This window comes from Trifolium pratense, linkage group LG2, assembly GCF_020283565.1.
Source record: "Trifolium pratense cultivar HEN17-A07 linkage group LG2, ARS_RC_1.1, whole genome shotgun sequence".
NCBI lineage: Eukaryota > Viridiplantae > Streptophyta > Magnoliopsida > Fabales > Fabaceae > Trifolium > Trifolium pratense.
In genome coordinates this window covers 49,749,072-49,766,804 of record NC_060060.1, presented here as the reverse complement: position 1 = coordinate 49,766,804, position 17,733 = coordinate 49,749,072, and the positions used below count along the sequence as shown (strand labels likewise).

Here is a 17,733-nt window from a genome sequence, read left to right as displayed (position 1 = left end):
CTTAACTAAAATTCCACGTTAAATAAAATATTTTAACACATAAAAATAATAATATGAAAATTGGGTCGTTACAACTCTCCCCTACTTAAAGGATTTTCGCCCTCGAAAATTACGCTACTAAAACAACTCCGGATAACTCCTGTATCCGACCCTCCAATGAAACGTTCAAACACTGCACCTTACCAAGTTTGACAAAATTAATTTATCCCATCCAACACAATTTTTGTCTATTTATCAACAAGAGATCAAGGACGGCCAGTTCCTCAATTTGTCGATAGATAGTCAACAATCATGATATCGGCATAAACCATTCTTATCAAACCGCTAAAACGTCCATTCCACACGAAACATCCATAGACTCACATTCTACGGTACACATAATGCTACCCACAACAAGTACAACTAATCGAACACACTCCGAAAAGACACTCCCGTGGAATACTCCATAACTCCACAAATCCTATAAGTCTCTGATTCCCTCATGGATCACTTAACCGTGGTACACCACTTATTCATATTCGAATCTTATTCCAACATATCACTCGATAATTCAATTCCAACAATCACTTGATGACCAACATTCTCAAACTTCCTCGACACATGCTAAAAACTACCGTCTCTAACCGTCAAATTCCTTTTCTCACATTGAGTCGAATTCAATACGACTACTTTGTTCCCAAGTAATCTCTCAACCAATATTTGCATTCCTTAACGCAAACGTTTTCCAACACCACTTCTCCTTAGTACATTCGATCCCAAAATCAAACTCTTGAATTAAATCCACAAAGCTCCAAATACTCGTCATACGATCTAATCCCATCCATTAAATTCTAATCAACCTTTGTCTTAGTATTCTTACTAATGACTCCTTGTCTACTCCCAACATGACATTTCTAGAAAATTTCTAAAAATTCTCGTCCAAAAATACATTTTAAGTTATGCACCAAATCACTACCGTTCCATCATCCATGATGAAATAATTTAAAATCCTTTACTTCATTGTCACCGATCACGATCATACTACATCAACATCCACGATGCATCTAACAAAACTAGTCTCTACCGACTCTTCCATTCCACAAATCCAAATTCCTTAGCAAATACTTACTCACTCTTATCTTGTGGGCACTACCAAATGCTCTCTGACACTTACCTTAGGCATCACCTTCAACTCCTTACTATATGTGCTCAAACACAACATCTACTCACATGTGCGGTAATCCTTTTTCGCAAACTCCCACCTAACACAAGTCACTTCCAACATGACCTCATATTACTTATTCTCTGAACGTTCTCCAACGGCTAACTTTCTTATTTCAAATCATTCTAAGACGTTACTACTCACTTAGCTTCATCTCAACCTCCAAGACTCTACGTTCTCATTCAACTTCGACACAAATTGCCCTGTCATTATCCAAATCCAATTACCCTTTCTTCGGCAAGCCTCTCACAAAATCTTTCGAATTGTTATCCTACTTCCATCTTCGAATAAACTCGACTACTCATACAATCCTCACTTCCAACGATTCAACAAACATACCAAACCTATTATGATATTTCTCAATTCCATTCTCATTTACTTTAAAACCTACTTCCCTTCATCGATTAATTAACACCAACGGTTCACTAATCTTCACATCTCTTTCTCTAAGCTTCTCAAACCTCTTCTAGAAATCACCTCGCATACTAGACTTAGAACTCCGACTTGTTCAACCAATTCAACCTACTACCATATGCACGACTCACATAAAGCTTCTTACTCAAGAATCCGGTACAACATCCGATCCACTTGGATGACAACTGACTTCAAAATCATCACCTCCTCAAAATCTTAATCACTCCCTCTTCTTCATATTCGACTCATTTCGATCAAACAGATACTTCAACCTTGGTCCACAAAAACACGCCTCCATACTTTTAGTGCAACACACGATCTCCAACCGTTCCGAATACTCTTCATCTCACTTAACCAATCTCACCAACTCCCTACGGCGAAACACTTAGTCTGACAACTTCTCTTCTAGTAGTTTCTCACAATTTGCTGCTCCCATTCATTCCACTTCGAACAACGTCACCACTTCCTGAATATTCCGCTTCAAGAGCATCTCTACTCATCTCATCTTCTCACGTTCGAAACATCTCGGAGGGATATAACCTTCTCCCCCACTTATCTCAAACCCACCTACACTCTTCCACTATAACTTCTGGTGCTCACACCTAACGGTTCTATCGTCTCTAAACATATTCTTCCTAAGAAGAAACTAGTATCGACATCGTTTACACGCATGTCGCATACAAGGGACAAAACCTAACCCACGATACCTAAACACTCACACAAAATCATGCAAGCATCCAAGTAACCTATACTCCCCTCACTTCTCAAAGTTAGGAAATTAAAACAACACAAGAAAAATGAACATTGCAACGCAATAATCCATATTCACATTTATTCTAGTCCTAACAAACACAAGAAGACAAGAAACTCACATCCAATCAACTTAGGACACGACATCAACAAAATAAAATTCTTGTCTGGCTCCCTCGCTTAGCAAAAGCTAGCGAGTTCCCGGCGAGACAAGTCAAAAACATTCACAGGATATAGCAAGACTTAGCGAGACTCAGCGAGGTTCATTCTTCGCCTAACGAGCACATCCAAAAATCTGGGTGCTCTGCTACGGTTTTGAACTTACGCTCACTAAACTCTCGTTTTCTCGACTCACTAATCCACAAAATCCAAAACATCAAGCATATAACATCATTATAGACTTGAAAGCACAAATAGAATCATGCATCACAATTACAACATAGAATTATGAGATCTTCATGTTTTTACTCATAAAACGCATAGCAATTCAAATGCCTAGTAATCATCTAGCACATGTTATAAACAAACATATAACAAACACATACCAGGACACATTAATATCCTACTCTTCTCACCATTTTGAAAATTAATTTCCACTTACCCAAAAGAAAATAACTCTATATTTTCACCAAAATCTTCAAGAAATAATATTAGTTTTTAAAATTATTTCAAATCATTACCACATGCAGTTTTATATCATGCCGGATCGTCACATGCAGTTTTATATCATGTCGGATCGTCAACAATTAGCAAATAAGCATCAATCAATCAAGTTTAAACTACACAAAGGTTAAACTCTAAGCATATACAACTATTATAAACATAGAAGTATAGCACTCACACCACTACTCAACAAAAGAATGGATCGATTAATCCAATTCACACCACTCATAGTTCCTAAATGAACAACATAAGTGATTTCACAAAACAAACACAACAAAAATGTTAGACAAACGCGACTGACACACAATACTCACTTGGTCTGACTGCACAGACCTGCTCTGATCGACACATAACCCACACAGTCCGAAGACAACGGGGCTCTGATACCAATTGTAACACCCAAACCCATTATTTATATATTTCTACCTTAGAAAAATCTTTTTCAAAATACGCAACGGAAAATCACATTTAATTTATTGAATGTCGGTTCGAGTATTACACTCCTCTACCAAAATAATACTAATGTAGTTAATTAGTAAAAATACTTGTTTATACAAATGTTAAATCAACTAATGTATTTATTAGCTATACAAAACAACCTAGATAAGGAGACTCTATATACATATAAAACCCCTTTTCTCGTGTCACAATCAGAGCAGAGCTTCACCGACGACTCGACATCGAATACCACAAAACCTGTAAATCTGGACCCCCAACGGTCCAGCACATAACACATAAAAGAGAGTTAGATAACATACTCAAAATATACAAGTGTAAGTAAATGGTACTTAAACACTTCTTCATAAAAACATGCATAATCATACATTATACATATACATCACCATCATTCATGCATATTCATATATCATGCATATACTTCATTTATCACCTAATCAATCATCCACAAAATACACCAAACATATAGTTTCACGTCGTCTCGGACAATACCAAAACATCGACAAATACATTGTTCAGATTATGGTCATGACGGACCCTGCGTTGTTCATTTTATAGTCATGACGGACTCTGCTCCTCACATACGGATTAACAATCAACATTTACCAAGTATGTGTCAAACATCATTTATTATAAAATGCTCACATAATCCCTAATGCAATCTAATGCTTCACATTCATGTTATGTCCTCTAGACACCTCTAATGCATGTGGTACCATCGTCTTTATCAGAGTATTTCACCTCCGATATCCGTCTTTATCAAACAAATATAGTTCGATATCCTTCTTTATTGGACAAGCCAATATCCCTAAATATTCATGATGCATGCACTCAAAACTCATGAATATATTCATCAACAATTTTGGCATATAGCCCGTCAACAATAACGTGGAACACTATCCAACGTCCGTCTTTATTAAGATAATCAATACCTTAATATCCGTCTTTATTAGAATAACATAATTCTAATATCCTTCTTTATTAAGTTGATTAACACCTTAATATACTTCATTTATACTTCATACATGATTAACAATCAATTAACGATTAGCAATGAGCATTATAAGCATCAACAATCATCAACAAGCATCAACAATCATGTAAGAATAAGACACTGATTGAAAATACATGCAAAGGAAGATAGCAGATCAAAAATTGGTGAAATCTGCAGTATTTCCGCCTGGGGCGGAAATATTTACGTTTGGGGCGGAAGTTTTCGCCTGAGGCGCAAAAGTTTACGTTTGAGGCGCAGAAACATCTGAAAGGTTGGCTGCTCACTGCTCTTCCGTTTCAGGCGGAAATTATTGCGCCTGAGGCGGAAAAGCATGCGTTTTCTACGCAAAAACGCCCAAAAATCCCATTTTTCATGTTATAAATCCCAAAAGAGTTTGTATTCAAGCATAACAAACATAGATAGACACAAAAGGACAGTCCATTTCTCAGATCTACATCATAAACATCGAAAAAGTAAAGATTGAACACTTTTTCATCAAAACTCTCAAGAACACAAAGTTCTTGAGTTTAATCCATTAGAAAACTCGTTTTAACCATTATTTCCGTTCATTAACCATGTTACAAGCATGTTAAACATATCAAGAACCTTAGGAACGATTTCCATCAAGAAAATCCATTCCAAGCTAAAACGAAAATGGGGTGGAGGAAGTTCGGGTGAGGAGAAATCGACATTTTCCCCTTCCTCGAGTCACCCACGAATATGAAATCTACTCTCTTACCTGGATTCGAAGAAAACACGACGAAGCTCTCGAATCCCTAGCTCTCCCTTTGCCCTAGCTCCTCAAGCTCTCTCTTCTCCTCTCAAGAACACAAGAACCATGAGAAATGAAATGTTTCTCCCTTCCTTCATGGCCATATGGCGCCCCCTCACACACACAAGGCCCATTGGGCCTCAAGCCCAATTGGCTTGGCCCAATAACACGTTAACTCTCTCTCTACTCGCTTAATAACTAAAGTACTCGATAAATAAATCTAGTTATTAACTTAACTAAAATTCCACGTTAAATAAAATATTTTAACACATAAAAATAATAATATGAAAATTGGGTCGTTACAACTCTCCCCTACTTAAAGGATTTTCGCCCTCGAAAATTACGCTACTAAAACAACTCCGGATAACTCCTGTATCCGACCCTCCAATGAAACGTTCAAACACTGCACCTTACCAAGTTTGACAAAATTAATTTATCCCATTCAACACAATTTTTGTCTATTTATCAACAAGAGATCAAGGACGGCCAGTTCCTCAATTTGTCGATAGATAGTCAACAATCATGATATCGGCATAAACCATTCTTATCAAACCGCTAAAACGTCCATTCCACACGAAACATCCATAGACTCACATTCTACGGTACACATAATGCTACCCACAACAAGTACAACTAATCGAACACACTCCGAAAAGACACTCCCGTGGAATACTCCATAACTCCACAAATCCTATAAGTCTCTGATTCCCTCATGGATCACTTAACCGTGGTACACCACTTATTCATATTCGAATCTTATTCCAACATATCACTCGATAATTCAATTCCAACAATCACTTGATGACCAACATTCTCAAACTTCCTCGACACATGCTAAAAACTACCGTCTCTAACCGTCAAATTCCTTTTCTCACATTGAGTCGAATTCAATACGACTACTTTGTTCCCAAGTAATCTCTCAACCAATATTTGCATTCCTTAACGCAAACGTTTTCCAACACCACTTCTCCTTAGTACATTCGATCCCAAAATCAAACTCTTGAATTAAATCCACAAAGCTCCAAATACTCGTCATACGATCTAATCCCATCCATTAAATTCTAATCAACCTTTGTCTTAGTATTCTTACTAATGACTCCTTGTCTACTCCCAACATGACATTTCTAGAAAATTTCTAAAAATTCTCGTCCAAAAATACATTTTAAGTTATGCACCAAATCACTACCGTTCCATCATCCATGATGAAACAATTTAAAATCCTTTACTTCATTGTCACCGATCACGATCATACTACATCAACATCCACGATGCATCTAACAAAACTAGTCTCTACCGACTCTTCCATTCCACAAATCCAAATTCCTTAGCAAATACTTACTCACTCTTATCTTGTGGGCACTACCAAATGCTCTCTGACACTTACCTTAGGCATCACTTTCAACTCCTTACTATATGTGCTCAAACACAACATCTACTCACATGTGCGGTAATCCTTTTTCGCAAACTCCCACCTAACACAAGTCACTTCCAACATGACCTCATATTACTTATTCTCTGAACGTTCTCCAACGGCTAACTTTCTTATTTCAAATCATTCTAAGACGTTACTACTCACTTAGCTTCATCTCAACCTCCAAGACTCTACGTTCTCATTCAACTTCGACACAAATTGCCCTGTCATTATCCAAATCCAATTACCCTTTCTTCGGCAAGCCTCTCACAAAATCTTTCGAATTGTTATCCTACTTCCATCTTCGAATAAACTCGACTACTCATACAATCCTCACTTCCAACGATTCAACAAACATACCAAACCTATTATGATATTTCTCAATTCCATTCTCATTTACTTTAAAACCTACTTCCCTTCATCGATTAATTAACACCAACGGTTCACTAATCTTCACATCTCTTTCTCTAAGCTTCTCAAACCTCTTCTAGAAATCACCTCGCATACTAGACTTAGAACTCCGACTTGTTCAACCAATTCAACCTACTACCATATGCACGACTCACATAAAGCTTCTTACTCAAGAATCCGGTACAACATCCGATCCACTTGGATGACAACTGACTTCAAAATCATCACCTCCTCAAAATCTTAATCACTCCCTCTTCTTCATATTCGACTCATTTCGATCAAACAGATACTTCAACCTTAAGGATCATAAAATTAGTAAATATTTATTATAAAAGTCAATATTTACATTTTTAATAATTTTTTTTGTTGATAAAGTACATTTTTAATAAATTGAATATACACTTTATAAGATAACAGGTCAAAAAAAAAATTCTTTTTAAAAAAAAAATCCAAAAAAGAAGAGCATCAACTTATTAAGTACATTAACTACTTCAATTATGTCAAAAAAAAAACTTATTAACTACTTCAAAAAAGAAGTGCATCACATTTTAACTTCTCAATAACGCATGACCCATATCACCAACTAACACTAACACACACACTTTCACATTTGACATAATACATCATAGATTTAAGAAAGAGAATAAAAAAACATGACAAGTGTATGTCTTTGTTTTCTCTTTACGTTTGTGTTTGGCTGCTTTCTAACTCCATTTCATCACCGATAAACACTCTCCAACTTTATCTTCTTTCCTCAATCCTCTCCCTCTCCCTTTCACAATCCAATCTCTCCCTCTCTTTCTCTCCTTCACTTTCTCCCTCACACACGATACGTATCAATCATAAATTACCGCAAACCCATTTCTCAAATCACGCTTATAGATCCAAATTTCCTATCTTTATCATCATTTATCATCATTCCCTCTTAAATTCTCAATTGTGTTATCTTCCAATTTTGCTTTGTTAATCTTAAAGATACGTTTTTTATAATCTCTTTGAGTTTTTTGATTGAAATTCTCACTACCCATGTCTCGATTCATCTCAAGATGCAAAAAAATGAAGGAAATTGCATCTTTTCGTGGGACCCATATGGTTGTTGAATCAAGTAACCGTCGAACCGGATTTGGTTTTTTAAACCGGGTTCAGCCAATTTCAACTCATTTGAATCATATCATAGTTGCTGGAGGTGGAACTTTACATCGCCGCCGGGAGGCGGTTGTTGGATGCCAGGAAAGGTATAAATGGGACCGTGGTGGGTCAGATGATAATATCCATAACCCGACCCGGAAAATTCGGGCTGAGGCTAATTGTCCACGTTGTTCTAAAGATATGAACTTGTTTTTCTCCAATAGTCATATTCCAAGCACTAGTGATTCTGATGGTGGTGGTGGTGATGGTGGGCGAGGTTTGAATTCGGGTCATAATGGTGTTGGTGGTGGAGGAGAGAGTGGTTATCAAGCAGTCAATCTATGTCCAAATTGTAAAACAGCATATTATTTTAGACCTTACAACACATCACCATTACAAGGTACATTTGTGGAAATTAGTAGATTAAGTAATAATAATAATGGTACTAGTAAATCTCAATTATCTAGAAGGGTAAAAAATGGTGGTGGAAAAGATAATGGTAGTGCTAGTAATAGTATTAAGACTGGTCATGGAAGTGAGGAATTTGGTCTTAAAGGTAGTGCTAGTAATTGGCTTGAAGTTTCATTGTGGGAAACTGTGAGATCTTACAATGGTGGTGGAAATGGTGGTGGTAATAATGGGGAGCCACCGGAGACATGGCCACCACCGGTACGTGGTGGTGGTAATGGGAATGGTTTGGCTGTGCATACTCCTCCAGGTCCTCCTTTTGCACCTGGGATTAATGTTATTCGGGCTATGGGACCGAGAGAAGGTGGTGGCAATGGTGAGAAGAACACTTGGGGAGGGTCTAATTTAGGGAAGGATTTGCCCTCACCAAAGGAGATCTGTAAGGGTCTTGACAAGTTTGTTATTGGCCAAGGTAGAGCCAAGAAGGTATCATGTTCTCTCCAAGTCTATTTACTACTAATAAAAGGGTTTAATTGCAATTTTAGTCTCCCTATTTTCAACATTTTGCGGATTTGGTCCCCGTATTTCAAAATCTGACAGTTTTAGTCCCGTCATATTTTTGAACTAAAAATTGACGATGTGATATGTTTTACATGACTCGGTATATGAACGGATGATGGGAACAGATCAACATCATCGAAATTGATGGAGGGACCAAAACTATCAAAGATGATACAGATTCTGTAAATTGGTGAAAATAGGACTAAAACTGCAATTAAGCCTAATAAAAGAATGATCAATATGACATGTGTCATCTACTTATGATTTAGGGTCTGTTTACTTTCTAAAAACATATAGAAAAGATTGAAGGCTAGTTAAGGAGAATGCAGTTTTAGAAACACTGAAAACAATGTTGACATTTTTTAAATTTTTTTGAAAATGTTGAATCTGTTTTCAAAAACACGTAAAAGAAACGGCGAGAGAAATTTTGGATTTATATTCTTTTATGTTTATTAGTTGAAGTGAAAATGGAAACAGGAAACATAAAGTAAACAGACTTTTTGTTTCGCGCCTAAAATATCTTTTTAGTATTGTGTTTTTACACGAGTTTCACCGCCACTGGTTTTGTGATTGCTCTTTACCGCCACAAATATATTCATAGTTTTGATTCTTTCACTGCTTTTATGCTCTCAAAACAAAGTCTTAGTTTAAATCAATGCAAATGCATTTTCTAAATTATTGTCTTTGTTTGTACCTCATTAATGGTTTGTGTTTCTGTTGAAGGTGCTTTCTGTAGCTGTTTATAACCACTACAAAAGAATATACCATGCCTCTTTACCGAAAGGGTTAGATCTTTTACCGTCCCTTTCTTTTTCTTTATTCACGTCCGTTGGTTGAATTTCAATTGATGCTCGATTAGTGAACAGTTTCTGTGTATACCCCTTTCATATGTGATGATAAATGTTTGGAAAAGTTACCAAATGTTAAACTCACTGTTTGTTCTTTTGCATTATCTTACGTGTTTGAATTGGTGTATGTCGATACTAGGTCGGGTAAAGAATCAGGAATTTCAGACATATTTGATGATGACGAAAATGTCGAGCTTGAAAAGAGTAATGTTCTTTTGATGGGTCCAACAGGATCGGGTATAACATTCATTACAACTAGTTAATTTGAATATTCACATTGCATGTACCTTTCATATCCGTATCCGAAAGTACAACATTGCGGCTATACTAATCTAACTTTCATCGTATAGGGAAGACATTACTTGCAAAAACACTAGCTCGTTTTGTGAATGTTCCATTTGTCATTGCTGATGCAACAACCTTAACACAGGCAAGTATGCATTTTTTATGAGATAATGGTCGAAATTCACAAACCAAGCTAAAAAATAATGTTCGAAATTTTTATTTATTTGAGTGATACATTCATATTTGGTATGTTGTGTTGATTGCAATCAATTTTTTACTCGGTATAGGATAGTAGTACCTGTTTCGGATTTGGTTTTGTAGCTGGCTTATTTGTCTTGAGATGAAATTATGTTGTATTAACCTAAAAGAGGAAATGTTCTCATTTTCAGGCTGGTTATGTTGGAGAAGATGTTGAATCTATACTACATAAACTACTTGCGGTATGTGTATTGTTCTGCATGGTTATGGTGTTTGAATAAATTATCAATTCTTTCAATGTTCAACGTTCAGTACCTCAGTGTTGTTAATTGCTGATCGAAAAAAAATGCGGTTGTACAAACAATAAGTAGCATATCGCATAACAAAAGTGTCACTATTTGACAACACTTTGTACTTAATAGCCTATCGCAGAACAATAGCTATTTGTTCAAATTTTGCTATGATATAGCACCACTATAGCCGCTATTTGACAATAGTGCAGTATCCTAGAAGTTTGTTCTTTTACCTTATTGTTTGTAGTTGAACTTTCCTTCTCATTGATACAATGGTTATTTTTGCTGTATAGGCGGCAGATTACAACGTTGCAGCAGCTCAACAAGGAATAATTTATATCGATGAAGTTGACAAGATAACTAAGAAGGTATTTTGTTTAACTTTTTTAATCGGATTAGTTTACAATTTTTCAGCCACTATAGATTTTAAATGTTATGATATATTTTTACAGGCTGAGAGCTTAAATATTAGCCGGGATGTTTCTGGTGAGGGTGTACAGCAGGCATTATTAAAAATGCTGGAAGGAACTGTAAGTAGAGCGATTCCAGTCTGTTGTTGCTAATTAGTTTATAATCTCTTTTTAATGAAATCTGTTAAGGGAACTCGTTGTTTACTTTACTCTTTTCCATTAGCATCCTTATATCATATTATCATGACATTGCGAAGATAAATCGTTTGTACCACAACTAGAATCGAGAAGCAATTTGTTCACATAGGTTCCATAGCAATTGCATCTTGAGCTTCTATTACGTTATATGAGCAATGGTATTTAATAGTAGTGTTGATGCATTAATGGTAATTTCAACGAGATTAAGAAAATGCATTAATGTTTCGTGGTATGTTTTCACACACTTGTACAAATTAGCGGATTGTATGCTCCGGATGTTTTAGAAGTGATATGCATTAAATTTGGTAAATGCCATTCTTACAGAATCTTAAACTCGAAATCATTTCTTTTTGTCTAGATAGTAAATGTTCCGGAGAAAGGAGCCAGGAAACATCCACGGGGCGATAACGTTCAGGTATTTTGTTTCGGAACAAATATAATATCATCATTCCGTTTCGTTTTATACATTTTTTCCCGCGATTGAACAAAGAATGAAATATGAGGAGACTGCAGGTATCTAATAAAACATAAGTTGTTAATTTTTTCAATAATCTTCTATTCATTTCTATAATATTATGTGCAGATGGACACAAAGAATATTCTTTTTATATGTGGTGGAGCATTTATTGATCTTGAAAAAACTATTTCAGAGAGGTAATCCTTTATGCTGTGATCATGAAAAATATTGTTCATAGATTACACAGATGTTTTACATGCGTATTGGTTTCTATGGAATATTTCTTTACTACATTTTTCTATCAAATAAACCAGACGGCAAGATTCTTCTATTGGTTTTGGAGCACCAGTTCGTGCCAACATGAGATCTAGTAGAATAATAGATTCTGCAGTAGCATCATCTTTACTTGAATCGGTGAGAAACTGTCTCTTATTAGCTGAAATTTTATTCACACTTTTTTGTTTTAATCATTATAAATCAAAATAGATAGGAAAATATATTAATAGTTTAAGCAATTGAAGCTAATAAGTAGCATTCTCAAGCTACTGAGGTGCTGTGTGCTTTATCAAATCCTCTAACACAAAAAGAACATAGATGTAGCACTAGGCGTATCCGTTAACCGACACACATGGTTACATTAAATTACTCTAATATCTCATTTTATTATCTGTGTTCATGTGTCAGTGTCAGTTTTGTGTCCTTGTAGGGGATTGTTATAGCTGAGAACTTAGAAACTCTGGATGTTTATAAAACGCTGCGTTAATAATTTTCAGGTGGAAAGTTCTGATCTTATTGCATATGGCCTCATACCAGAATTTATCGGACGATTCCCCATCTTAGTTAGCTTGTCAGCCTTAACCGAAGCGCAACTTATGCAGGTATTCCTTCACTGTTTATACTGCCTTTGATCTTATCATATCTCTTAGATTTCTCTAAACAACCTAGTGTTCCAAGCATTAATTCTGCTTGCTTGCTGCCTCCGAAGATTATTCTTTTCGGTCACTTTCTTATTATGCTGTAATGCTAGTTACAAACGGTTGCATTAGTTAGTTGCAACTGTACACAATGAAATCATTTTTCATCAGAAAGAATATTAGAATTCTCGTTTTCTTTTTCTCAAATCTATAGAACTCTATCAATGTGGAATACTTAATTTTGTCCTTGCTGAGGAAGACTAATAGTTACTATTTGCTTATTTTAGATTCTGATTTGGAGTAAATATATAACAATGAAAATATTTGTTGGGCTTGCAGGTCCTCACAGAACCAAAACATGCTCTTGGTAAACAGTACAAGAAATTAGTTAGCATGAATAATGTAAGCAAATCCGCTTGTTTGTGTATGTTCTCACATGTTTTCAATTAGTCTGAAATTTTACTTGTGCACCTCAGGTAAAGCTACACTTCACAGAGAAAGCTCTGAGACTGATAGCAAAGAAAGCAATGGCCAAAAATACTGGTGCCAGGGGTTTAAGAGCCCTAATAGAAAACATTTTAACTGATGCCATGTTTGAGGTATTGATCTATCTCTATTTTTCACAAACTGTCGTCAATCTATGTGGTTTTATATTAATATGTGCAATGCTTATGTGTGCGCCAGATTCCGGATATTAAGACAGGAAGTGACCGCATTGATGCCGTCGTTGTTGATGAAGAATCAGTAGGATCACTAACGGCTCCTGGATGTGGAGGGAAAATTCTTCGCGGAGATGGTGCTTTGGAGCAGTACCTAGCTAAGGCAAAGGATTCAGAGGTATAATCTTTCTTCAAGGTTAATGCATTTGTTTTATATTTTCGGATTGGTTATTATAAAGCCTATCGTCAATGAGGACAAGCGGTTAAGGATCCGAGGATTTACTCTCACGTTTTACATGGGTGAGGGTTCAATTCGATTCCTTTCTGAGGCCATTGAAAATCCCTTGTTTATGGGCAACCACACATTCATACGCGAGTATCCCCCGGCAATCTGAGTTGCTACATGGATGCACGAGTTGCAACATGGATCCATGTATTGCTAGCATTTCGATTTTCTTTATTTACAATAGTTTTGAGCTAATATGAGGGTGTACTATTGTCTTTTTTGTTTTGTTTTGGTAGATAGACGAAATGACAAAGTCATTATAAACCCACACACATAAGTGGAAGAACCAGGGTTCGAACCCCGATCATGGCGTCCGCTGCCTAACAATTTTGCCTTTTTTTGCCAGTTGCCAGTTGAACTAGGACTGTTGGACAGGATATACTATTGTCTATTAATTGGTAATATTGATTTTTGACCATTTTTGGTTAATCTTTTGTAGGTGAGTGTTGAAGTAGCTGAATCAGAGTCACAAGAAAGGGATTCAGATATTTCATCAAGAGCCATGAGCATGTAACATTATAGTTACCATATTTAGTGTATAATTTATCATTGTTATTTGTAAAAATGACATTAACAGAAAATTTGATGTAATTATCCATTGTATAACAGAATAGTTATTGGTCTAAGTTCTCACTGAATAGGAAGGAAATAAGAAAAAGCAAAAGAAAATAAAAAAGAAAGGTGTAGTGTAGCATTGCTAATTTAGGCAGCACATTATACAGATTTTCAATTGTTTTTGAGGAATTATGAATGTAATCATTTTTTTATTTGAAGTCAATGGTTATACTCATTCCTTCTTCCCTATTTTGAACTTGTGTTCATCAATTATGGTTATACTCTTTCTTTGAACAATGTAACAAATGTATATTGTTAAGGATATTATAATAAGAAAAAATTAGTTTGTCAAATTTCAAATGCTTTTTTAGAGTTGAAATTGTCATAAGCAAATTATCACCTTTATTTTCTACCATAACTTATGTTCAACCTATTCTTATTGAAAGCTGATAGACAAACAAATACTTCTGTTATGCTTTTTTTGAAGAAAGGATTTATAGGCTTTTAATCTATATTTAACAAAAATAGTGATTTTAATTCTCTTCAACTTGAGAGGAACACTTTTTTGTCGGAATTTATTTACCTCTGTGTTGAACTCTGGATTACCAGGGCACCCTTTCCCTGGGATCCAAAGGAAACACACAACAACATATTTAAGCTTTTTTTGGCATTTAATGATATTGACAGATAGCAACTCTAACTCCAACTGATAATTTAACAGATTCTATTAGCATAATATAAACACAATCACCATGAACATACTGATTACAAATTACTTCCAAATCAAAGATATAATCTAATCCACATTAGTGAATAGTTAGGTTCATCTCTATAGCAACTATATAGCCATAGTATGTGATAATCACTTAATAATATTCATACATAGCATAATTAGGCCACAAGAGTAAAAAGGCTTAATCTCATTCTTTTTTCAAGCTATAATGTTTCTTCACAGGTTCAGTTACTTCCCATGTAATGTTCATTCCTTTAGGGAAAACAACTAAATCACCACCTCCAATTTCAAAAGATCCAACTGCACCTTTAACTTCAACACTAACCTTAACTTTTCCTTCAAGTAGATACATTGTTTCTTCTTCTTTAAAGGACCATGGAATTTTTAATGGACCGCCTTCCCACCTGTTAAATGTTCAGATTCTTATGTCAAAGTAATTTAAGATAGAATGAAATATGAAAAGATGGCGTAGAATTGAAGCACAAAAAAGAAAAGAAACATTCGGAAGGTAATGTATAAACCTACAAAAACAAATGCAAATCTAACATAATTAAGAGTTTAATAAATATACACGGATTGTGACTTAGGTTCAAACCGGTTTATGGTTATTTGGCATGTGCAAGCGCATATTTGTCTAGGTTCGATTTGCCCCTACCAGTTTGCAAAACTAGATGCAATAGGGTACATGCAAATGTCCTTCAGGATACTTTGGAATTCCCTGATATGGACTGCACATCCACTATCAAACATGGCATTCAATGATAGTTTACCGAACAATAGTTCCCTAACTCGGTAGCATACTGTCATGGCTTCACTCGTAAGCGGTGACAAAGGATTTGGATTCTTTGCAATCACGCGATTCTGAATCTTAATCGTTAGATGATGATCAAACAGTTCGCAGTCCGTGATATATTTTAAAGTTGATTTGGTAAAGTCAGAAAACACACAGTCTTATCATCGTCCCCTGGTCAAGATTTCTTGGTTGCATAACTGCGTGACTGCAGGGAATTCGGGTCGTTGATAAAAGTAGAAAAACAAAGGGAAATTCTGCATTTCGTTAAAGTGTATTTCAGAGGATTCAATTAGTTTCAGTTCTACAATGCATCATTGAGCATCAAAAAGTAGGAAATTGAACCACACTGATCTCAAGCGCACCCTTTACTACCACCTAAGGACCAGGCATAATATAAGCACTAGGGAGCTTTTCTCCCCGCATTCGCTACTATGTAACTCCATGTTTCTAGAAGTGCGCATCCGGACAACACAAATTATCTGGAAGCACGTGTATGGACAATGTTTTAAAAATCAGACCAGAGATCGAACCGATAAGACCTCTAAAGTCACAGGTCAATTGGTTTAACCATGGTTGAACCGGATGACATATAGATAAATAAAAAAAAGTATTAAAAGGAAAAATAAAAAAATAAACTCGGCAACCAACTACAATGTAACCAGTATCAAACCAACTTCCAAACCGTTTGAACCAGCCAGGTAAGTCCGGTTTTCAAAACGTTGGTATGAACAGGTAGACTTTTATGGTTAAATGGTTTTTCCAGATTAATATTCCTGAGCTAATGTTGGAGTGGAGAAATTAGCCTCCAAACACTACCTTTTCAAGGATCCTTAAGCTTGAACAGAAAAAACTTAGGGCCCGTTGGATTAGCTTATTTTTGAGCTTATGTAAACAGCTCATGCAATTTTTATGTATTATTATAAGTTTGTCAAGGTAGTGTACGATAAAATAGCTTATAAAAATACAATTTTCACTAGTATCAACTTATAAAATAGTATCAAACTTAATTTATATTGAATAAGCTGTTTGCATAAGCTCAAAAATAAGCTAATCCAAACAGACCTGTACTAGCCATCTAAATTACAACATAAACCTCCCAAACAACCTAAAAGTAAGGGTTTAAGAGAAGAAAAAAAATGCTATTACCACCCCCACAATAAATAATGAGTGTAAAACACATACACAAACATGATAAAGTCCCAAATTATTTCGTCAAAAAAAAAAAAATCCCAATTATTATATTTTTTATAAAAAGGACCCAAAATTTGTGATGCAAAAAAGCTTGAAACTTTAAAAGAAACACAGAACTAGGATCAGTAAAAAAGCAAGCAAAAGCATAAATGATAAAAATTGAAAAGCAAAGTCTTAAGAACAAGGAAATTACTTAGGCCAAGTTGAAACTCCAAGCTGAGTGAGTTTGGATTTTGATGGATTTTTGTGTATCGTCACTCCAAATACTTCATAGGTTTTTGACATTGCAGTTTCCTTTGGCATAAGAATCAAAAACAAGATGGAGAGAGTGAGAGGAATGAAAATTATGAGTGATAAACGTAACACAAACGGTTTCATTGCTTTATTGCTTTACCAAATTTTGGTTTGATTTTTTTCAACAAAGTTTCAATGTGTAGAGAGAAACGTCCACTTTAAGGAGTAAATAATTAGGCTTAATTAGTCTATTGGTCCCTTAAAGACATTTTAGGTTTCACAATGGTCTCTTAAAAGAAAAAAAAGCTCGGATTGGTCACTTAAAGAAAAAAACGTCCGGATTGGTCCCTTAAAGACATATATGTTTGTCATATTGATCCTTTCCGTTAAATTTTAACTCCAAATATAACAAAAAATTTCAATGGTTAAAATTTTAAAAATTAATAAGGTTTTTGGTGGACCACTTACACTTAATGGCATCCACAATCCAGTCAACTAAAACTAACGTTT

The 17,733-nt window shown here is 35.4% G+C and overlaps 2 protein-coding genes across 3 annotated transcripts; one reads left to right on the top strand and one right to left on the bottom strand.

Annotated features, from left to right (window-relative positions):
• Nucleotides 1-7,622: 7,622 nt before the first annotated feature.
• Nucleotides 7,623-14,490, top strand: LOC123911518 (CLP protease regulatory subunit CLPX1, mitochondrial). 2 transcript variants are annotated; one of them, XM_045962944.1, is made up of 15 exons: nt 7,623-9,094; nt 9,893-9,954; nt 10,157-10,254; nt 10,368-10,447; nt 10,692-10,742; nt 11,087-11,161; nt 11,246-11,323; nt 11,760-11,816; nt 11,985-12,055; nt 12,173-12,272; nt 12,632-12,736; nt 13,112-13,174; nt 13,249-13,371; nt 13,457-13,609; nt 14,157-14,490. In XM_045962944.1, the coding sequence occupies exons 1-15, from the start codon at nt 8,099-8,101 to the stop codon at nt 14,229-14,231; spliced, it is 2,187 nt and encodes a 728-aa protein (XP_045818900.1). In that variant the 5' UTR covers nt 7,623-8,098; the 3' UTR covers nt 14,232-14,490. The 2 variants fall into 2 exon arrangements, with proteins under 2 accessions (XP_045818900.1, XP_045818899.1); XM_045962943.1 differs by having other exon boundaries at nt 7,689-9,094; nt 11,087-11,323.
• A 489-nt stretch (nt 14,491-14,979) lies between these two features.
• On the bottom strand, nt 14,980-17,453 carry LOC123911517. Its single transcript, XM_045962942.1, has 2 exons — nt 17,183-17,453; nt 14,980-15,409 (listed from the first exon to the last, which is right to left on the bottom strand). The coding sequence occupies exons 1-2, from the start codon at nt 17,365-17,367 to the stop codon at nt 15,193-15,195; spliced, it is 402 nt and encodes a 133-aa protein (XP_045818898.1). The 5' UTR covers nt 17,368-17,453; the 3' UTR covers nt 14,980-15,192.
• Between the last annotated feature and the right edge of the window lie 280 nt (nt 17,454-17,733).